At 39.1% G+C, this 24,481-nt stretch overlaps 3 protein-coding genes across 3 annotated transcripts; all 3 read right to left on the bottom strand.

The window, feature by feature from the left end:
* Positions 1-949: 949 nt before the first annotated feature.
* LOC112192242 (cell division control protein 2 homolog C) lies at positions 950-3,256 on the bottom strand. Its single transcript, XM_024331894.2, has 4 exons — positions 2,484-3,256; positions 2,189-2,258; positions 1,940-2,078; positions 950-1,238 (listed from the first exon to the last, which is right to left on the bottom strand). Exons 1-4 carry the CDS (start codon positions 3,097-3,099, stop codon positions 1,146-1,148), a joined length of 918 nt encoding a protein of 305 aa, XP_024187662.1. The 5' UTR covers positions 3,100-3,256; the 3' UTR covers positions 950-1,145.
* An 810-nt stretch (positions 3,257-4,066) lies between these two features.
* On the bottom strand, positions 4,067-8,162 carry LOC112192241 (2,3-bisphosphoglycerate-independent phosphoglycerate mutase). Its single transcript, XM_024331892.2, has 10 exons — positions 8,004-8,162; positions 7,693-7,874; positions 7,454-7,581; positions 7,205-7,355; positions 6,899-7,102; positions 5,795-6,219; positions 5,245-5,437; positions 5,060-5,155; positions 4,604-4,759; positions 4,067-4,454 (listed from the first exon to the last, which is right to left on the bottom strand). The coding sequence occupies exons 2-10, from the start codon at positions 7,852-7,854 to the stop codon at positions 4,290-4,292; spliced, it is 1,680 nt and encodes a 559-aa protein (XP_024187660.1). The 5' UTR covers positions 7,855-7,874; positions 8,004-8,162; the 3' UTR covers positions 4,067-4,289.
* Positions 8,163-20,244: 12,082 nt separating this feature from the next.
* LOC112193875 (protein LURP-one-related 8) lies at positions 20,245-21,560 on the bottom strand. The gene is made up of 2 exons (XM_024334126.2): positions 21,110-21,560; positions 20,245-20,995 (listed from the first exon to the last, which is right to left on the bottom strand). Exons 1-2 carry the CDS (start codon positions 21,461-21,463, stop codon positions 20,636-20,638), a joined length of 714 nt encoding a protein of 237 aa, XP_024189894.1. The 5' UTR covers positions 21,464-21,560; the 3' UTR covers positions 20,245-20,635.
* Positions 21,561-24,481: the final 2,921 nt, after the last annotated feature.

The following is a 24,481-nucleotide window of genomic DNA, read 5'->3' as shown; positions in this document are numbered from 1 at the left end:
TCGATGGATCACTTGTGTTTTGACATGTGTCATCCTCGAAGCTCACATAATTTTGGTGATGTATGAGCCACGTGTACCTTTTGTATGACCCATGTACCAACTAAGCTTGTTTAGTCAAAATTTCAAAAATTGATCGATTTATTTAATGAATTTTATTTTCATTAAATTTCTTGTGTCTACCTCTAGTTCTCATAGAAAAGAGAGGATATGGTCAGCTTTGTTATGAACTTAATGTGTTCTGTTCATCAGTTGTTGAATTTTTATTAATTGGTATATGATAATTGTGTTCTGTTCATCAGTTGTTGAATTTTTTGAAATAATATAGCAACATTTTTTTTTACTTTTAATTTGGGCATGAACTCTTGTAACTTGCAAGACACACATCTTTTCTGAAATGAGATCCATTCACTGAAACTTAAACTGATTCAGAGGGAAGTCTCTCGATCACAAATTGGATGGGTAAGTCCAATAACATCAGCTTAGCGTCAGCCTCATTCTGTTTTCCCTCGACACCTCCAGATTTCGTTTCTAGTTTACAATTCTCGTACTTGTAATCTAGTTCTCACGCTTTATTCAAAAAAAAAAATCTAGTTCTCACGCTTCAGCATTTTTTTCAAACCAGAAACTGCGAGCATTTCCCTCTATATAATGCAATCCTCCTTTTCATAGTTGAAATGGGAAACCATATTGCCCAAGCCCCAAGGGAAATATGAGGGTTGAGAAATCCACTTGGGTACTAGGTGACCTAGTACAAAAATAAGATGCAATTGATAATTAATCGGGAGAATGCTTCTCAAAATTAATATAATCAAAACAAAATTCCAATTTGATTATAATGTAAATATTGTATCGAATTGGAATCTAAGCTTCTTTTGTCAAAAGATGAACTAGGTCGTATTTGCAAAGAACTTTTGGAACTTGGGCGAGTAATAGTGATTCAAATAATAAATTTGCTTACAAAAAACCTAAACATATTGTGATATAATTATACAATCAAAGTCAAACATCATAATAGATCACAGGGTATTCAAATCACCAAGATGATGACAGCTTTCACCACACAGACAGTTGAACAAAGGCTGTCAAAGTCATCAAAGGAAAGCAACTTTTAGCAAATGGCATCTCCCTTCTGGTAGAAATAAGCTTCAGAACTGAGACTTATCGAGGCTATCAAAGTAAGGATGGTCCATTGCTTCTTTGGCTGAAATTCTCTCAGCTGGATCATATTTAAGCATTCTCTGCAAATTACAAATGCAAGACACTATCAGAGAGAATCAGAGGAAGTAATCTCATAAGCTGGATCATATTTAAACATTCTCTGCAAATTACAAATGCACGACCCATTATTAGAGACAACCAGAGAAGCAATCTCAAAAGCGTTTCCAAGCAGAAGAAACAATTCATCAACAAAACAATGTGGGTTCTGCTTTCCAAAACCAAGACAAAGTCCTATTACTCTGCAAATTGCAATAGCCAAGTCCAGGGTCAATCCAGTTACTTTTGCTGGGTTGCACTTATATAGTGTATTTTAATGTCATCTTGATAGTATTAAATATAGAAAAGTAAAGGAAAAAAAAATACCATTAATAGAAGCCATCACACAACATAACTACTCAAACTCCAAGATTTTCGAACGGATTACAAGAAACACACTTGATGAATAAATAGACGACGCATAAACAAAACAATAGAGAAGCAGGCAAGATAAATTATTCCGCACAAACTTTAACACAGAATGGACTATAATGCCTCCTTTCAAACAATAAAAAATTAAAAATGCATATTTGAATTTGATGAAAATAGGCAATGTCACCATTGTATAAAGATGCAAAATAACTAATTGCCTAAATGCATACATATTATATTCGAACAAAACAGTAATGCACTCAAGCAAATGACACAAGAAGTTGATTCTCAGAGCAGCTTCTAAAATACTTACAGATAAAAGGTCCACTCCATCAGGCCCCAAAGCAGGAACAGCACGAGCCAAGTTCTGAGGCTCCCACACTGGATAAACATGCCAATCCCGCAGAGTAGTGACACCAGCCCACTGCTTCTCAGTCGGTGTTCCTAGCAGCCTGCGCCATAGTAACAGTTTCAAGTAAATATACTTGCCTTTTCTCTGTTCAAATAGCCATAAAAATGAAAGAAAAAAAATCTAAATCGAGTGGGGACACAAAACAAACACCTGAAGATGTGTAGCAACTGCTGGAACTCAGAATCTCCAGGGAACAGCGCCTGCCTCCTTACCATTTCAGCTGCAAATTCATCAATCAAATACTAATACAATCAATAACACAACTAATCGCAAACACATTAACTCGAATCCACACAAAATCGATCAAATAGAGCATTTCAGTTGCACATTCCTGAATCAATTACTAACAAAATCACTTAAACTAATCAACTTCAATTGAACTAACTAATTGCAAAAGCATAAAGTTAAATCCACACGAAATCGAATAGAGTATGAGTGTACTGACCGAAGATGCATCCGACGGACCACATATCAACGCCGGTGGAGTAGTGAGTAGACCCGAGCAGAACCTCCGGCGCTCTATACCAAAGAGTCACAATCTCATGCGTATAGCTCTTGAGAGGCACAGTGAACGCTCGGCCCAATCCGAGATCCGCAATCTTAAGAATCCCTCTATCCTTATCCAGTAGCAGATTCTGCGGCTTCAAATCGCGGTGAAGCACGCCGTGGGAGTGGCAGTGCGCCACTCCTTTACAGAGCTGAAACAGAAAGCTCTGGACCATCGCCGGAGCCAACGCCCTCGGATTCGGTCCCTTCCGGTAGGAATCAATAAACTTCTTCAGATCGGTGTCGAGATACTCGAAGACGAGGTAGAGCACCGGCTTGCCGTCCTTCTTGTTGTCCACGTGTTCGACGCAGAGGAGGCGGACGACGTAGAGCGACTGGGACAGCATCTGGAGGAGCGAGACCTCTCGGAGGGCGGTGGGGGGCACGCCTTCTTCGTCCATCTCGAGGCGCGTCTTCTTCAGAGCGACCAATTGGCCGGTGGCTTTGTCCTTGGCCTTGTACACCTTGCCGTAGGTGCCTTCGCCGACCTTCTCCAGCTTCTCGTACTTTTCCATTTCGAAAAACCCTAGAATTTGAATTTCGGCTCCCTCTTCTTTCTTCGCTTTTCGGTTCGATCTAACCGTTTGGGTGAGTCTGTAATTTTTTTTTTGAATTTATAAAAGGGGGAGGTGGGAAGGAGCGTCCGCTGGGTCTAACGGAACGGAATGGGAAAGAGGGGGCACGTGTCGCCCGTTAAGAGTCGTGTAGCGAATTTGAAATTAGTTATTGCCTTCTTTCCCGGTTTCCCCCGTTCAAATCTGTACTATATAAACCCTAACCTCAATTTGTTTCCTTTTTTTTTTTTGGGTTTCCTTTTGTATTTGCTTCCAATTTTTTATGATCATCGCAATTCAAAAGATAGAGATACTTGGGTGCCTCATTGGGTGTTGGCCTCCGGCGGTTGCCGTTTGCGTTGGCCTCATGAGTCACTGTATCAGCTGTGGTCGTGGCATGACCTACTTATAAGTGTTTCGAAATATATGACAGATTTTTACTGTTAAATTCAGAAAATATTTTAATGGTCTTGCTATTACACCTACTGCTAAAGTTTGAAATTTTAGTTTCAGCAAAATTCATTGTTTTAAATTTATGAAAATTTTAATTTATTTCAATCAATATTGATACTTACAAAATAATTTAAATATCGCTTAGATATCAATAAAATTCTAAAGAAACATATTCTTACCGACTACCAAGATACATAAATTATTTCAAAACGATTTGTATTCAATCCAACCGGTCCAACCACCGGAAGCAATCAAATAAGTAGGCACATCACTCTTCCATTTTATCACTGTATTTTGAAATTTTTTTGGTGTAGTTTGCACCATTGGATAGATAAGAAATAGACCATCAAATTCAAGGGAAACATAACGTCTCAAGGAAAAAAAAATTAAAAAGCAAAGCAATATTTAGGCAGCTTCAATCTAAAAGACATTGTTTGTAACAAACTAGGATATTCATGTTTAGGGCAAGAAAAGCTAATTGGAAAGCAGAAAATAGCAAAAATCCATTTCCATCTCAACTGTTCTGTCATCTCCAAATCCCAGTACTCTCACAGCAGCTGTGAGCAAACATAGTTTTTCAACTTATTTAACAAAAATAAGGGAAGTCAACGCCTCTTTAAATGGGCATCTGTAACCTAACATCAAAATTTAGGAAATAATAGAGTGATAATTCTTTTCCCTACGTTGCCTTGTATTTCCTAGTTATCAACAACTTCAATGAGGGACGGCTCATAGTCAGCAGGGGCCTCAAATCCATGCAGATTGATCATAGTTGCAGCAACATTGGCAAGACCACCTCTCGGAAGATCCTTGCGGAACCGAACACCAGGTGCCAGTCCAGGGCCTCCAATAGCAATGGGAACCTTAACAAAGAAAAACAAAACCATAAATTAAAACCTGCGAAAGTGGACAGTAATTTTGATGACTGAAACTTACAAGATGCAATGTCTATAAAGATGTTTGCTGAAGCTAAAGGCCAAAACTTTCATTTCCTAAAGATTGAGCAACTTACTGGTTCAAGAGTGTGGGAGGTAAGGATTTGGATGTTGCCACTCTTGTCAAGAAGAGGTTGCCCGGTCTTATTTCTCTTCACCATATCCTCGGCATTACCATGATCAGCTGTAACAACATAAATTCCACCCACTTGCTCTACCGTATCAAGAATCATCTGCAACCAGAAAAGAGTATCTCAGTAAGAAGATACGAAAACCTTTTCAAGACAGACAGGGATTGAAAGTACAACATATGCCAAATCATGAGACTCAATAAGACAGAACTGGTTTGATCAAATAAATAAATAAATAAATAAAATTAAGACAGAACTGGTGACACTACAATAATCAGTAGGTTTCTTTTCATTTGTCAACTTGATTAAATACAAAACCATCAGATATCCATGTCAAAAATTCGTCACCATTTCTGCAAAACTAACTTCAAAGAGAATTACAAAAAACTATAGCAATCATACCTTGACAGCTTCATCAGCAGCCTTGCAAGCAACAATTGTGGCCTCAATGTCACCAGTATGCCCCACCATGTCCCCATTGGGTAGGTTAACACGTACCTAAATATAAAAGAATGTAATTATATAGCACTCTGGATAAATAAAATCTGCCAAAAATACTTGCATATCAGAAGGCTATTTTTTATTACCTGTTCAAACTTCTTGCTCAGAATAGCATCCCTTGCCTTTTCAGCAATCTCCAATGCCTTCATCTTTGGCTGGACATTGAATGAGATTCCACTATCACTTGGAATTTCCACATATTCCTCCATTTCAGGGTTAAAGCATCCAGAGCGATTCCCATTCCAGAAGAAAGTAACATGGCCAAATTTTACAGTCTCACTGTGCATACAAAAAACAAGAGAAAGTAAAGAAAAGGGTCAAATGAGTAGGAAGCCTAAAATTCAAAGAGGAAGGAAGAGTTCAAATAAGAGCAAATTTGTTAAATTTTATTTTACCGAAACTAAATTTTGTTAGAGTAAAAACAAGCTTCAAGAAAAATAAAATAAATTTGATAAACACAGAATGACACATTGACTGTCAAATCCTTCCAATGCCAATATGTGACTTGTCCCAAACCCAAAACCAAACTGTCACAATAGAGATGACAAAACACACATTTACATTGGAGGGAAAGAGAAGTCCTACAATGCTTTGCAGAAAGTAGTGACAATAACCAACTCAGTACTTGAAACTCACCTGCACGCAAAAGTACGGACACCGTTGTAAGTTAGATATTCCCCGGATGTTCTATCAATCTCTGGGGGATCTACAAGGTAACGGGTTGGAAGCTTCAGCTCACCATCGTACTGAAGCATACCAGCATAACGAATTTTAGGAACTCGAACTCTATCAAATTTATCAAAATCTGCATACTCAAATGCCTTTGCAGCCATGACCATACGATCTGCTCGGAAGTTGAATGTTACAACAGCATCACCATCAACTATTGGGCCCACAGGCTTTCCACTGTCATCAACAATAACAAAAGGAGGTAGATACTGGTCATTGGCCTTTGGTTCTGCTCTCAATGTCTTGATTGCTTCAACAGCATTCTTAAATTTATAGGGCGCTTCACCAAGAACTTGGGCATCCCATCCTCGTTTTACAACTGACCAGTCATTCTGTACAATACAAAACATGAATCATATAAACATACTTTATTGTATGGTTAAATTCATAAGGTCAACTTCACAACCATATCAAGTACAAATATTTGAGTATGAATCTTTCATCCATAGGGTCGACTAAACAATTAATGATCCACATGATGTGGAAGGGTAGCCAACATGTAAAGAAGACCTGGAATTGTAATCCAGGTGCTACTGCAAATGGGGGACCAAAAAATAAAACAAAGATGGCGGCTACAATTAATACTTCAGCTACACATAATCCCATTGAGGGATGGAATAGAATAATTAGCTACCAGAGAAGTTCATTACCGTTCCACTCTTAGGAGATTGGAGGCACAATTTTTCTATACATGATTCACCAAATCGATCTCATAGGAGGTTATTTGGTCGTAAATGTGAATGAATAATATCCATATTATTCATTCACATGAACTAAAAACAGGTTCAATGGACAGATAGATAGTTCAGTGGACAAGTAATGATCATGGGAAACACACACAAAAAGCAATAAATCGATTATAGACATAATAAGGATTTTGATCATATAAAATCAGGTTCAAAAAACTAATTTACCGTTCCGCACGTAATATGAAAACAACTGATCCAAACAAAGGAAATTGATCCAATCATGCATGTTGAAAGACAATAATAGTTGCACTCTATTCCATACCTCATAACGATCCATGGTGACGTACATGCGACCTCCACCAGATGCAATCTGTGCATCTACACCCTTCTCACGTAACTTTGCAAGGTCCTCTTCAAGTGTTTCAGCAAATTTCACACTTGAGCCATCCAGAACATCACGGCCATCAGTAAGAACATGAAGACGGATCCTCTTAGCACCATGCTCAACAGCTCCTTTAAGCAACAACTACACCAACAAAAGAAAACCAATTTCAAAACAAACTCAAAATTTGAAAACCCAATCAAAACAATGGTAAACAAACAGCAGCACTGAGCTTATATACCCAACCTGAACTTGATCGAGCCGAGAATGGACTCCGCCATCACTCAACAGCCCAATGAGATGCAAAGTTCCGGTCTCAAACACTTCCTTGATGTACTTGAAGCCTTCTCCTTTATAAATCTTTCCCGATTCAAGAGCTGAATCCACAAGCTTTGCACTAGATTCATTCAAAAACAAACAAAACTATCAGTATCCATTAATCTCCAATAGCTACAAACAACAACAAACCCGAAAACGAGTGCTGTTACAACTCACCCCTGTGCAAAAATACGGCCAGCGCCAAGAGCGTTGTGACCGACCTCACTGTTGCCCATATCATCCTCTGTAGGAAGCCCCACAGCAGTTCCATGAGCTCTCACTAATCTCCACTTGTCCGGCACACCCTATCATCACATCATCAAAACACACACACTCAATACACATCGAAAATCCAATCATCACCATCCAAATTCCAAGACCAGATCCGATCTTAGCAAAAACAAAGCAAACCATACATTCTTAAGCGAATCCATGGTGGGAGTCTCCGCCACGTGGATACAGTTATACTGATCGGGCTTGGCCTCGCCCCAACCGTCCAACACGATCAGAGCAATGACCTTCCCCTTCGGCAGCTTCGGGTGATCCGCCAATTTCCATGAGCCTCCGGCGCTGCCCATTTTTTCCTTTCTCTCACTCTCTAAACCCAAACAAAAAATGAATTCTATAAGCCGCAAGATTTTTCAATACCAACAAAGAAATCACTATCGGATATTAATAAATCGAAGCAAAATATCGGAGACCAGAAATAAACAAGGAGAGCACGAACCTCACAAAATCGCAACAATGGCGGAAGTAAAGCGAACAGTGATGTGCGGAAGAGAAGCGTCGAGATAGAGAGAGAGAGAAAGAATCAAACACTCTAAACCACCACTATATATAAAAATAAACTCGTAAAACCCAGAGGATGGTAAACCGGAGAATCTACGCCGTTGATTTGGGTTCGGTTTGATTTGGCGTGGGGAAAAAGAACTACTGCCTGATATTCTAATTCGGTGGATAATGGTGTATGGTATTAGAGCGAGATTCTTCCATCTGGACCGTTGACGTGTCGGGGGGGAGAAATGGATGGTTGAGGAGAAAATGAGGGTCACGTGACGTCAAAAACAGCGGCGTGGTAATGCACGTGATGGCTTCAACTAGAAAACTTTTCCAGAGGGCCAAAGCGGCGTTCTGTACCTACCGTATTGGCTTTCCTGTGTTTCCCTTCTTTTTACTTTCTTGGGAGAGAAAGTTGGTTTGAATAACGTGGCCGCCAAGATCGAATATTCCACAATATGCTATTTTCCTTTTCTGGTAATCTGGATATTTCAGATATTACGGCCAACAAAAATTTTGTTCCGAAAATACTCCTAACGAAGTTTGTATAAATTTGGTCTCTATGCATTTTGGTCAAATTTCACTTTTGCTTCATGGCTTACTATTTAGGTCTAACGATTCTACAAGTTGGAGCTTCAATGCAGGATTTAATTTTGTTCAGAAGTTTTTCTTGATGAATTTCTTCAAAAAATATTTAACAAGATCACATTGTATAATTTCTATTTTTATAATTTTTAATATTTCGATTAATCATCTAAAACAAGTAGAATACCGCAAACAACTACGGACACACTAACATATGATATACGACTATATTTTAATGAAACTTAATTTATTAACGAAAATAAAAGTTTTTAATGAACAACAAGCTGCTAGCACTTCCGCTACATTATATTTGATGAAATCGCATGCATCCTAATTTTCTATGGATTTGACCCTTTCTGTTGCCTTCTACAGTTCTACGTGCCTAAATTTAATAACTAATCAAGTCACCTATAATTAAAAAATAATAATTTTATAATGTTGAGGTCGTTTTCTGGGTTTTGAATTACATTTTAGTAAATGAGTCAAATGACTAGTGAAGGGCATGCGTGCATGTTGTTTAAGAGATGAGATTCAACTGCTCATATTGTTTAAATAGCTACTTAGAACTTGAAAAGCTAATTTCTTCAACAATAGGAAGTCAGAATCATAATTTCCCTTTATATTTTATGAGTTGGAACGAACAATATTATGCATGCTTTGATCTTAAGTGGGAAAATGCACCTAAATGATCTCATTCCAAATATCTTAAACAATTAGATGTTTAAATATGCATTTTTATGTTTTTGTTTTTTTTTGACAAAGAATATGCATTTTTTTGTTGAACTGAAGATTAACAAATCATTTTTATGACAAAAGCATGCCCAGAAAGCAAATGGGAGGAAAAAATGCTAGGCGGCCTAGGTTTTGTAGCCAAAATTATTTTATCCTAATATATCTTCACATAAAATATATATTTGGACCGACCAACTCAAACTATTATTTTTTATTTTTTCTGGTAAGTACTAAAACTATTATACTATATGAAAAATACTAACAACTTTCTCATTTCACTATTAAGTTGTCTTCATTAATTTCTTTATTATCTAATGGAAGTTATGTATTTGTCCAATCTATAACGTGCATTTTATAAGTCACCCTTTAAAGAGTATCTCTACAAAAAAAATCATCTAAGTTGGAGATCATTTGATTATTGAATTGATTTCGATCAAATTTTGGTTTCGATAATATGGGACTCTATGTATGATGAAAATGAAGGGATAAATTGAAAAGGACAAGAAGAGCCTGATGATAGCATTCCTCACATAATTAGCAAAAGTTTTTCTTTTATTCTACCGGTTTACCTAATTTAATCGAAAGTGTTTAAGGAAGGTGATATTATGTAAGCTCAACCTAGGTATACCTATAACCACGTGGTGTGGTGTGCTGGTCGAGCGGCCTAGTTTGGAACCCCCAGCTCTAGCGTTCGATTCTTAGCTTCATCCCGTGGCCAGCAGATTTGAGGGACCTTTGTTTGTTAACACGAGGGTTCGTGCGTCTGCGGTGCAATGATTAGTCTGACAAAACTGGGATACACTGCATGAAGGTGCGTGTGTGGTTCATTGACGTCTTCCTAGGAATGGCAAAAATCCCCAACGGGGCGGAGCTCCATTGGATACCCGCCCCTAATGTGGGGAGAATTCGGGGACAAATGAGGAATGGGGACTGGGATGGGGACGGGGAATCCCCAATATATTTTTATTGGGGATTGGGGCGGGGATGGGGATGATATTGTGATCCCCATCCCCAACCCGCCCCATTACCATCCCTACATCTTCCCCCTAAAAAAAAACCTGGGTATACCTATATCAATTTGGTCTTGCATTCGTCGATTAGTTCCATTTATTAGCTTATTAAGGGGCATTTCTGTGGGATTGGCTTCACAAACTTCGTTGTCTAACTGGTCTTCTTTAGGGGCTAATGATCAACGGCTCATAATATATATGCATGCACCTAATGATCTCATTCCCAAGAATTATAAACAATTAATAATAATATGTAAACTGTTCAAGTAAATCCCTATTTGTGTGTCTGGCTCAAACTCTAGGTTACTTAACCTAGTGGTAATAGGGTTACAATTAGAGAGAATATCTTAGAGATATCCATTCATTGTATGATTACATTTCCTTGTACAATTCAGATTCTATGCATTATAATTCTCTATATAAATAGACTCCTATTATCATTGAGAACACACAACAATTCTCTCTAAAATATTGTTTCCCTAAAACACGTTATCACCACGAAGAACTAACCCTGAAACCCTAAAAATGGTAGCCTTCAAAACCTCGCAGCATCCCCGCAGCTGCCCCTGCATCGCAACTCATCGCTAACCCTACCTGGTTAGCCTCGCTGCCCTTGCAAGACCAGCGAACGCTCGCCTGCTCTCATGCTCGTGACATCGCGACCTCGTGATATCCCCGCAGCATCCTCGCAGCCTCGCAACATCCCCGCAGCATCCTCGCAACCTCGCGACATCTCTGCAGCATCATCGCGCCCTCGCGACACCTCGGGACCTCGCTGCATCCCCGCAGCATCCTCGCTGCCCTGCGACATCTCTGCAGCATCCTCGCGCCCCCGTGACTCTTCGCGACATCTCCGCAACATCCTTGCGGCATCTCCGCAGCATCCTCGAGACCTCGCGAATCTGCGACCACGCTACCTCGACTCCGCAAACCCGCGCCCTCGCGACTCCGCGAACCTGCTGCCTCGCTACTCTACGAACCTGCGACTCCGCGACCCCTGCGACCACGTTGCAATCCTACAAGTCTGCTCGCTTACACTAGGACTGAAGCTCGTCTCCAAATCCTACGACGATGACCAAATACATTCTGCAATCTTAAGAGGTAAACTTTTCTAAAAGTTCCCGTTTTTTGAAGTTTTTATTATTTTCTCTTTTTCTTCTCGGGGACTTGCAACCTCCCTTCTTCTACCCCCCTTTCTTCTTCATAGGGGAGACCAAATAGCCGAACTGTGGGGGTTCGTGTTTACTCAAAGCTTAGAGCTTGTAGAGTCCTCCAAACGTAGAGTTTGTTGAGAAGAAAAACGATCGACCACATACGTCATTGTTTCGATCTAATCCAAAACCCCTTTTAGAATCAGATTTTCTTGGAAGCGACTACGTTCAGAAATTTTATATGTTTTTGTGGTAGCCTTTTATGCTCCGAAACTAACCCTAATTTCTTGTTCTCTTTCAGGATGAGTAACCTGAACAAATTGGACTTTGCTCCATTGGGAACAACTGGCTCTAGATATCACAGGTGGGTTCGTGATGTCCGCCAGCATCTCAAGGCCGATGGAATCCTAGATATGATTCTCGAGCCTAGCCAGGACGTGTTAACTGTTGAGCAAGCTCAAGCTTTATAAGCAAATAGAGCAGCCTTAGAGGCAAATAAGGCGAAAGTCATCATCCTAATGACCTGTCATATGGATGATTCGCTCCAATACGAGTGTATGAATGAAGAAGACCCCAGAAGGCTGTGGGTCTCACTTGAAGAAAGATTTGGCAACGTCCATGACTCCATGCTTCCTGACCTAGAAGTGAGATGGTATAAACTCCGCTTCTGTGATTTCAAGTCAGTTCTTGACTACAACTCGGAATCACTTCGCATTAAATCCTTAATGGAATTATGTGGTAAAGAAATCACAAATGCGATGTTGATTGAGAAGACTCTCTCTGCCTTTCTCGTCTCTGCATTGATGGTTGATAAGAACTATCTAATCGATGTTACTGCAAGACGGATCACAAGATTTCATGAGCTCATGAGAGCTATCAATGTCGCTGAAAAGCATGACAACATCCTTGTGAAGAACTATAATTCGAGATCCGTAGGAATAGAGCATATTCCGGAATCCAATTATAGTCGCACCCCAAAAAGAGGGCGCTAAGAGCGAAACCCTAATCTTAGGGATACATTTGGACGTTCTGGTTCATATAATTGCTCTACTTGGGAAGGTAACCGCCAAAATAGGCGAACAATGAACCAAAGAGGTCAACTTGGAAAGAAAGAGGGAGGCAACGCCTCTGGCCATGTTGGTGGCACCACCAATACTAAGAGCCATCTAAATGACGCTTTCAAAGCGCCTCAATCAATGGAGTTTGAGCAAAGAGATGTATGTTCTCGATGTGGAGTGTCTGATCATTGGGCACACATTTGTAGAGCTCGTGAATAAATTGTCACCGCCTACAAAGCATATTGTGAAGCAATAGAAGCTCACTATGTGGAACAAGAAGATCAAGAAGATGATCTAGAGTGAAGGGTTGAAGACTACAAATCTGGCTGGGATCAATAGATCGCCAATTCTGTTTAAGTCTTTATTTTTCCAAGAGATGTAATAGGCAATTGCCATATATTTTTGTAGTAAATGTCAATGGTTTAGGTTTTCTTCAAAGTAGGCTTACCCAAAGTAAGTGTGATGTCTAGGAAAGTTCTGAGATTAGTGGTAGTTAAGCGAGCCTTACTCCACCGACATCTCTCTACTCACCTGGTCACATTTATTTTGGAATTATCGAAAGAAGTTAGACGACTACCATTGTTTTGCATTAGCTAGCATTTTGGATTAGATTTTCTTTAGTCAAAGAGACAATGATGTAACTTCGTTGGCTTATGAATAAAATTTCGAGTTCTTCTCATGATGACTCAATCTTGATTCTGAGCATATTACTTTTATGACTACGATGGCTGGGTCTCATCAATATTAATTCAAGGACATGGAATAGCCCAAGTTTCCCCTGCCAAATGGCACCTTGATTACTGTCGCAAAAACTCTCTACGCTCCTGGGGCAAATCTCACCTATGAATTGCCAACGGATTCCATGCGAAAACACATGTAGAGAATGAAAATGAGTTCCTTCGCAATACCTCTAATGATTGCGAACAAATGCGCATGTTAGAGAAGTTTATGTGTCTCTCTAGTGGACTTTATGTTACTATTCGAGCTATTAAATCCAATAAAGTTATAAGAGAAGATCTCTTAGATTTAGACACATATTGGCTTTGTCACAACAGGATAGGTCATGATATGATAATCCGTCTACTAAAGACTTCACATGGATATCTTTTCTATCGAGCGAAATGAAGCATAAATCAAAATTTGATCTCTGGACTTAGTGTGACCGACACTGCTGCCTAGGGCACCGCCTCAGTCCACCACCAGCCTAGGGCTGGCACAGTCCCTATCCATGACACCATGGATAGCGTCCATCATGGTGATGGCGCCCCAGGTGATGCTGCAATCACCAACTTGCTTCAAATAGTGTTTCAGACGCTCAGGCCCAACCAAAATTCTCATTAGTTGCTTCTAAAGATTCTCGCTCGTTTTACAAAAGTTGTTCCTTAGGAAAATTATGACTGAGACAGTCCTATGAAAATGATATGAAAATACTCATTTTGTTCTCACATAGAATCCGTGGGGATTATGTGGACTGATTCAACCAACTTGCGAACGTTTAAATATCTCATGATGTTGGTTGACACGCAAACACGCTGGTCACATGTTGTGCCATTGTCCACTTGTAATGCTGCTTATTCTACACTCCTAGCACATACCATATGACAACAGGCTCACTCCCCGGATCATCCTATTCAGTTAATTGGATTTGCCATTGCTAGAGAGTTTACATCGAAGACTTTTGATGGTTATTGCATTGGGACTGATGTTGGACATCATATTCCCATGAACACACCCAAATGGTCTCACGAAAATGACTACGATGGTAGCTCGAACATTGGTAATGCGCACCAATCTCCTTATTTCCGCTTGGGGTGATGCAATATCGCATGCAACTATGCTAATTCGTCTACAACCTACCGCCACTCAATGTATATTTGCGTTACAGCTATTGACTTGGTACAAGTATTTTGCACTTATGCACATTTGAGTGAGCCTTTTATGTCCCCATTGCGCCGCCACAGCGCTCTATAATGGGTCCTTACAGACAAATGGGCAACTACGTTGGATTTAAGACTCCAACAATCGTCCGCCACTTAATGCCCTTGCAAGGCGATCTCATTACCGCTAGATGTGCGGGTTGTCACTTTGATGAGACAGTCTTCCAGTCGTTAGGGGGAGATAAGAACATGGAAGTTCAGCAAAAACGAGAGAAATTGTCGTGGTCTATCCCCACTATGTCTCATCTCAATCCATGTTAAAGTGACGAGATCACACAAATATGCTGCAAACAAGCATGCAAGGAAGGACGTCCCTACGAGAGGACGTAGCGCCACCCTACATGGAGATAGGCATGGTGCCAACACCAAAGAGAATGACACTCTGGCGTTACAGGTCATGGCACCAGCTAGGATGCGTGGGAGGCCCATGGGTTCGAAAGACACTTTGGCACATTCCAATCATTTGATCATCAAGACTCAAAATCCGTCTCATGAGAATTTTCTTGGTTAGGGTTATCGTTGGGGGACGCCTAACGTTAGAACCTATTCCTGAGAATATAGAGCTCTATGAAAATTACACTAGTGTACATGAGACGTGTGATAGAAACTCCATCATAATTGATGAAGTAGTTGCGCATTTCATTGCGCATGAGTTTGTTGAGTCCGATGATATCGAACCACACTTCGTTGATGAATGAATGCCAACGTAGAGAGATTTGGCCTAAATGGAAAGATGCGATCCAGGTTAAGATGGATTCTCTAACGATGAGGAAGGTTTTCGAGCTAGTGATGCCAACACCTCCTAACATAAAATATGTTGACAAATGGGTCTTCGTTAGAAAGCGTAGTGAGAAAAATAGATGGTAATCTCGCCTTATGGGGCAAGACTTCTCATAAAACGCCCTAGAATCGACTACGATGAGACATATTCTCTAGTAATGGATGTCATTGCACTCCACTACCCTGTCAATTTGGTAGTTTCCGAATAACTGAACATGCAGCTTACAAATGTGGTCACTACATATCTCTACATGGATCTAGATATGGAATATACATGAAGGTTCATGGTGAACTTCATTTACCCAAGTCAAGTGGCTCTAGACCACGTAGCGCATTTACAAAGAGGTTGAAATGCTCGCTAAAATGACTACTTGATTGCGAAGGGATATGCCCACGCGTTTCCATAATAAGTTTTGGATTCCATCGCGGTTCATGTTGGACATAATCTTCATTAGAAGCCCTTAAAGAGTTAAGGGAAACCGCTGAACACTTCAAATCCGAGTCTGAGATGAAGGATTTTAGGAGAACACGATTATGCCTTGGTTTGGAACTTGAGCATCTTGTTGATAGATGCTTAGGCATTTTGATAAAGTCAAACCTTCAAGCACCCCCATGATCGTCCTTAGTTTTGATCCTGAAAATGATCATCTTCGTCTGAAGGATGATGACGAAGATGTGCTAGAGGCAGAAGTGCCTTACTTGAGTACAATAGGCGCATTATTGTACTTAGCTCAATGCACAAGACCAGACATCTCATTTGCAGTAAACTTGTTAGCTAAGATATAGCTCTGCACCAACGCGACGTCATTTGATTGGTGTAAAAGATAATTTTCGGTACTTGAGATGTACGATTGATATGGGCTTGTTCTATCCTTACAGAGAGATGATGGATTCAGATCCATCACACACCAAGAACGCCACCAACACTGGCCTGCGTCCACTATCCCCATCCCAAAACGACATAAGTGTTTTGGAAGGTTTTGCTGATGTTGGGTATCTCTCTGACTCATACAAAGGTCATTCCCAAACTGGTTAAGTGTTCACCATGGGAAAATACCGTGATATCTTAGAGGTCTACAGAACAGACCTTAATCGCTATATCTTCGAATAATGCAGAGATTCTTGCTCTTCACGAAGTGGTTTGTGAATGTATGTGGATTGGATCCATAATTACACATGTTCGAACAATTGTGGTTTGAAGTCTACCACATATGAGCCTACGAGCATTTAGGATAATGCTGCTTGCTTTGAACAAATGAAGCAAATGGTACATCAAAAGCGACAACACCAAGTATAATCAGCAATAAGAAACTCTCCTTAAGATCAAAGTGAACTAGGTTCGATTTGAGGACAGTATGGCAGACTTACTCACTAAGTCATTGCCTAAATTCCACTTTCGAGAAACATGTTAGTAGCATCGTTCGCAGAAGTTATTCAAACTCCAATGATCGTAGTCGTCAGGGGGAGATGCAGACATCAGGGGGAGGTGTCTACATGTATGGTCTCGAAACGTGAAGGGTGTGTTGTGCTTTTTTCCCCTTTCGACCGAAGTTATTTTTGTCCCACTGGGTTTTTGTTACTCGGCAAATTAAGTTTTTAATGAGGCAACGAGAGGAGCATCGCGTTTGGGCGACATAAGAGGGAGTGTTCAAGTAAATCCCTATTTGTCTGTCTGGCCCAAACTCTAAGTTACTTGACCTAATGGTAATAGGGTTATAATTAGAGAGAATCTCGGAGAATATCTTAGAGATATCCATTCATTGTATGATTACTTTTCCTTGTACAATTCAGATTCTATGCATTGTAATCCTCTATATAAAGATGCCCCTATTATCAATAAGAACACACATCAATTCTCTCTAAAACATCGTTTCCCTAAAACATAAACATGTATTTAAGTATTTTTGTTCTCTACCGAAGATTATTAACAATCCATTTTGATGACAAAAGCATTCCCAGAAAGCAAAGGGGAGGAAAAATTGGTTCAACTGTACAATGCTAGCTAGGTGGCTTTGAACTTGGTTGCAACTTGCAACTGTCCAGGCCCCTGAAGTAGCTAGTTCTAGATGGTTGAAACTTGAAACAACTTATGCAGGAATTCAGGATGCATGAATGTACATGTTCCATTGCTAATTGATTTCTGATTGCTATATATGTATTACCATTTGGCGATCGATGTGCTTGATTGGAGCAAGTTTACAGTAGATATTGCCCCAAAGAGAATACTGGAAATCAAGATGGTATTGAAAGCTGTATCGCGCATATAGACACCTAAAATTACAGAAGAGGGTGATGCAAATGAGAAGGGCTTCTGAGCTGCACCGGCCTGCTAAGCCTTTTGAGGAAGGCGTTTGATGTATTTCATATTGTTGCTTCACTCAATATGGCTAATATAAGGAGGCTTAACGCTATATTTCCAGGAGTAAGTTACTTGAGCATGAAGGAGTTAATCACCTGCCGTTTCAGTAGTGCGTATACCCAACAATTTCTTCACCACTAATGCAATTTCAATTGGCAAACTGAATATTTCAACAGCTGAGATTCTGAAAGCTATGAATCAATATAGTAAAGCTATGAAGAATAATGATCAATGATGAAAGAACAAATAAACATTACAACAGCTACAAGGCAAATACATAAATAAATACATGCATCTGCACAGAAAATCAAAAGGATGTTCAATCCTGTTGATATAATTTCCATTACAGATTGACAAATATTCTTATTGGTCGATTTATTCGCCAAGATGATCAACATACACCCTCTCACAGCTCTATGAGCGTCTCACAAAGAGATAAGAAACTGAGACGAGGGTCATTTAATGCACAATATCTTCGGTCATGCCTGCAGGCACGGTTCTACCCCGCTGGGATTAAGTTTACGGTGTCCACTTTCATCACTAAGAATTGGCATTATTTGGTATCGACACAGCAGACAGGTGTGACCAGTCTTCACCCACCGAACAGAGCAATGTCCATGAAAATAATGTAAGCAGGGCAGATGAGTAATCAGTTCATCATCACCACCTCCTTCTATTGCTTTGCCATCTCCATAGTCCATACTACAGTGAGAGACGTATAGGAAAGTACACTTGAACATTTGGAGGTGGTTAAGGTCATGAATCATGTTCAACTTGTTGTAGATTCTTTATCTTTCGAGTTACCACCATTAAATATTCTATTATCTATAATTGATTGGCCAACTCCTGATGGCTCTGTACTGGTTCTCGTCGTCCATTACGACACCTGTGAATCATCTACACAAGCAAAAATGCAAAATGCACAATCAATTCTGTACATTCAACTAGCTCTTCAGCAACATCCTCAGTCAAACTTAAATACCCTCGGTCTGAGCCCAAACCATGAGGCCCATCATTAATTGTCTATTGTACTTGTTTAGAGTTGACAAAATAATTTAAAAGTCTGGTTGGATCATTCTCGAGTACTCCCGCTCTGGTCAAGAGAAATTGGGTATCGGACAATGAAATCTCTAATTTTTTATTTTTAAATTTGAGAAGTGTTAGAAATGATACGGTGATTCTTTTTATATGCTCATAAATACACACAATGCTCGAGATCAATTTTTATTGATTAATTTTGATACTTGTGATTGTCATGTATTTGATATAAAATAGATGGTGATATAGTTTTGTACGGTAATTTCTCTATTACGTTTGGTACTTATATTTGTTATGCTTATTTCTGATGGAATAAGATTATTAACATCATAATCGTCAGAGATGAAAAATAGATGTGCACTAGTCGAGATTAGAATGAACATGTGTATGTTTGGAAATGGGGAATATGTTTTCGGGGAGTTTGGGGCATATTCCCTGTTAAGGAGAAGAAAGAGAAATCTCTGAATTGTATTAACTGGGATTGGGATGGAGATGGAGATAGAGAATGAAGCCGCTAATGAGGATGGGATTGTAGTCTCTATCCTCGACCTACCCCGTTCTCCTCCATACTTCTTGTTTGCAAAAGGAGGGTCGAATGCAGTCCAAGAGAAGTTGTACGTTGGATCAGTATAGGGAAGCCTAACAAAACCAAACAATGAAATGTAATAAACCCTAGCTAGGCTTCCCAACATTCGATCATCTATCAACACATCTTCGATTGTTGATCCACCACTCATAGTCGCAATCATTCCAAAACTCATCCAGTGACGTTTAACAGAGAAGGCCGTTCCGATAGAGCAACCTCTCAACCACCAACCCCTGAATATCGTTTGGCTGCAGTCATGAACTCCACCCTATGACAAATGCTCATATATGATCAGCACTCAATACTCACTAGCAAGGCCTAAGATAAAGCTTTCTCACTAGATGGAACCATCATCCATGCCACCCAACACGAAGTTCACGAACTCCTCCTCGAACATCAGTCTCTCCACCAAGGCCATATGAACCATAGTTAGACAGAACAATATGAGAATGAAATTGTTTTGTCAACATAACATGCAACCTCATTGATGTACTCCTATACTACGTCTTTTATTTTTTGTTGGATTAATGTCTAGGCCCAACTACACGTACTATATATTTCTCTGTTGTCAAATATATTTTCTCGATCTGTTGAGCAATAGTGTTAGGTATTGTTCTTCCGGCCGGTTTCAACCATTTCAGACATTGTTAATCCATGATAGTTTGAATTGTTTATATAGCGTACCTTTGCAGTACCATTAACTACCGAATATTTCCAGTGTATACAATTGGGCAATTAGCTAGAGATGGACACCTTCATAGGTTATACTTTATAGTAGTTCAGGTTGTTTAACACTTTGATGGGATCTATTCCTATTTTATTATAATTAATTACCAAGATTAGATCGGAATAATTTTTTTTTATAAGTAGTTGAACTAAATCTCTAACAATCTTTGATCATAGATCCCATTATAGTTTTGAAGATTCAATTAACAATCCCATGAACCATCCATTATTTAAAAGACCAACAAAATTCCAGTACGAACTTTTTCATTATATACCAAATTTCAACGTTGAACAACTCTTTGAACTGAAAAACTTAAACTACGAACTTGAAGTCTATACCCACTTGATATGGAACGAAAGAGTTTGTTGCTTTTTCTCAACTGGACATAAATATATACATCCCCACTTGAAGCCTGGTTTTTTATATAAAAGGAAAAAACCAAGCAGCTTCATTGATTTTTCCGGAAATTTTTTTTTAAAAGAGAGAGAGAGAGAGAGAAGAAAAAACAGAAGCGTATGTGGGGAAGACTGAGGACACACAATTCAAGATCATGAAAATGAAAGAGAAGGAAAAAGATGTGAATCCACCAAGGGGAAAATGGTGGTTGAGACTCAAATATCTAACGTCTAGAAGACGACGACGAGCTGTACATCTGGTCAAGGAGGATGACAAACGCCATGGCCACTGACGTGTCGAGATCGGGCTGTACGACGAGGCGGAAGACGTCGACTCCCAACGCCACTCCGCCCACCGCCGCTTCCTTCCTCTTGATCTCCGCCACCTTCCTTCTCTTTCCGTCGTACACGGCGCAGCACCTCTGCGCGTACGACCCTTCTACCTGGTACAGCACCGACTTCTTGTTGTTCACTTGCGCCAAGTACTTGTTGTTTAGCATGTTCACGTTCTTCCTCACGCAGAACCGCGGATTCTCCTCCGTCTCTCCGTCGTAAACCATCCAGTTATCCCCAAAGCTCAGCCTCTGATTAAACATAACACAATAACGTTTCTTTTAATAACGATAAATGTTATATTGTTAGATTGTCGAACATAAAATATGGCATGATAGATATGTAATAAGAGAACATATGTATACCTTGCGGCGGATGGTGAGGAGAGGCTTGCCGTAGGCGTCCATGAGGACGATCTCGCCTTTACGGCCGGACAAGTAGTTGTCGACCCTGAAGACGAGATTTCCCTTGGTGTCAAACACCGTAAACCCGTTGCAATTCAACAGCAACGACTTCTTCCACACCGTCAGCACTGTGGCCTCTTCGGATCCTGAAACCCTCAGCTTCTGCTCAGCCTCGTAGGCGGAGACATTGGCCGTGGCTGCTGCAGCACCATTTGGGTATACTTTTGTCATCACAAAGCTTGAAAGTTTGGAAATGTTAAGAGTGGTATCTAGTGATGAGTTTTTGAAGGTGTTGATGGAATAAGTTACACACATGTAGGTAGGAGTATATATATGGAGGAGATGGATTCGGAGTTGAATTTAGGGTAAGTGGGTATGGGTCAGGGTCTGGGTTTTGCGTGGTCCAGAATGAATAAGAGTGTAAAACAATTAAGGGTTGAAGAACTTGGAGGAGATCGATGGCTCAAGAAGAGAGCATCATAATTATTATTAAACTAATGAGATAGAAAGTCATACCGGCGAGTGCGCCACCAGTTCTCTGACGTCGTACACGTAATGATGATTAAGAAATGGACGGAAAGGGAAACAAGATTAACATGATAGGTTGGCTGTGCACCGTCCGATGCAATATGATAAGGATCGAATATTTTTACAATTAGGTCTATCTTTACTTCTAATCCAATGCAAAATGATTTCGATTAATTAACTAGGGCTTAAAGTTTGAGTAAGAAATAAGTGAAATAACCACCGTACGTGATTGAGTTGGTAAGAACCACAAAGTGTGGAATTCTTAAATTTAGGTTTGAATCTCACTGATGTTTATTAGAGTTAAATTTCAATTTATTATTTGTGATCTGGAAAATGACGCGTTCATTATTAATGATATTTCAAAAACAAAAAAAATCAAAATGATTCTAATATATAATTTTTTTTTGTTGACACTAAATGACATAAAAAAGTTATCAAAATTAGTTAAATTCTCTCATAGAGATTGATTATGAAGATTTTTCGAGAGTTTTTTTTTTTTTTTGATACAGTGTAATTTTTGAATACAAGTTAAAACAAAAATGTTTACTTAGAAGCAGGAAACTTGTACTGCCAAATCAAAGGGTACCAGATATATATTCAAAATCATCTCGTCTTTATACAAAGCAACACACCATAAGTTAATTAAAGATTTAAATCTTGTGGCTGAGGACCGATTTGTGGTAATGAAGAGGGATAGGTGTCACATAGTGCCATCATTTCCACAAGATATTTCCTAGGCTTGTTCATTTGTAAATTGTCATCTTTGATTAAGTTTAATTCCCTCTTAAATCTTAATGGAGGTAATTAGTTTAATTAGATGATAGGGATGCCATTGGTTAGGGCGGTTTGGGAGACCTTTTTGAGTGATTTAAGAAGTGGAAGACTTCGGACTTTTTCTGCCATTGGAATTATTTGTTTATTATTTTGAATAGGTACAGATAATATTGAAAAAAAATTGGAGATTCAATAGACAATTTGATAATGTCATATTTAGGTTTGTATGTATAGAGGTCAGAATCTAAATCTCTCCATGCTAAACGTTCGATGGTCCCGAAATTTTATTTGAAAGAGAAAAGAAAATCTAATATGCTTCCAGATGGCTTCGTTGTTTTCTTCACGGAGTTTGTCCTGCCTAGCTCCTTCAGACTATTCCAGTCTAGTCCTAGTCTAGATGAATGATAGAGGATAGAAACAAGTTAAGGCTGAAAACAAATGAAGAAGAGTTTGATAAAAGCCGTTTGTATACAGTTTCGTGTCTATCTTGTTATATAATATAAGAAATAAATAAGGTTATGATTATATAATTGTGTACAATGATTAGGAAAAACTTCTTAACAACTACACGAATGTTACTCATTTTACTTAAGAATATGACTTTGCATTGTAAAACATAATATGTAATACAATTCTAAAGATGTTGGTGAAGGCAAAATGTTTGATGAAATATTTCAAAAAGACTAAAACTATTAATCAAACAAGAAAACTAAGTTATAGTTTATGCTTCTATATATCTAATTTGACTTCTAACAATTTAATTTTATTATCATCCTATAAATCATGCCTAATGCCGCATATATTCCCAATTACCCCGGGAATTGTACTACTTTGAGTTTGGTTGAAATAACCACATTGAAGAGTAGATGAAAAGACTATGCAGCATGTGACATGTCTCTTCAATTTCCATTAACAAGTCTTTGCAAAGCTGGAAATTTGCATTGGTCCTCATCACACTCGTAGAGTACGGGGACCCTTAGCATGTTCCGTGGACCGACCTGAAATCCCCTCCAAAAAGTGGCCTACCAAATTTTTCCAAAACAAATTTCATTCCATTCATTACGAAATGGAACAGTGACACCCTCACCACCAGAACCAGATCACTAGCTAATAGCTGGATATGATATATGTGAAGATACGCAGATATAGAAGCATTACATTCCTTACGAAAACAAACAGTGACACCCACACTAGATCACTTGGCTAGCATATATGCAAAGATTCAGTGATCCACAAGTAATACCACACCATATGAAAAATTGAAAAGCATAGTGACGCCTTCACTGCATCATCAGTTGCGATATCTATATTGGAGGCCACAGATTTAAGAGTAGCGAACGTTGATTCTCCATCATGCAGTTTGATAAATAGAATCGTTTTCTTTTTTCCTTTCACTGCAAAGACATGTTTGTAAAAAATGTTAAAATGGAGTCAAACTATAGAGCAATTTGCTTGATGTCAAGTATGAGACAGTTTTAGCCGCCGGGAAATAAAAACTACTCCCGAACTTTTATTTTATAATGAGTTAAGAATCACCATCTGCTTGTATTTTGAGATTCCTTTTTCAGAAGAAGGAAACAAGGGATTCCTTTTCTAGAAGCAAGCAACAATCCTTGCCACAGAGCCAGAGCTTCAATGACAGGCACACTAGGAACTTTTATCTTTGGTGCAGCAAGGATAGATGCACCATTATGATCTCGGATAATAAAATCAAGAGTAGCACTAATAATAGCGCGCAATATAATCTAGATGATGGAACATTTTTACTATTTGTTTTGTATACCACTCGTTTTTTTTTTAGATAAACATAGGAGTAGCTGGGAGCACATGAGTGACATGACTAAACCTCCATTGATATATAGTTTATTAAATAAGAAAAGAAAAATAATACAACCAACTAAGAATGGACATAAGACCTAACTTTTCAAAAAAAAAAAAAAAACGAGAATAACTATACTAATAATAAATAAATAAAAGACAAACATATATACTACACTAACGAAAGCTGAAATTAAGAAGCCGAAAACGTAA

The sequence above is a fragment of the Rosa chinensis genome, chromosome 3 (assembly GCF_002994745.2).
Source record: "Rosa chinensis cultivar Old Blush chromosome 3, RchiOBHm-V2, whole genome shotgun sequence".
NCBI lineage: Eukaryota > Viridiplantae > Streptophyta > Magnoliopsida > Rosales > Rosaceae > Rosa > Rosa chinensis.
This window is presented reverse-complemented; position numbering and strand designations above follow the sequence as displayed.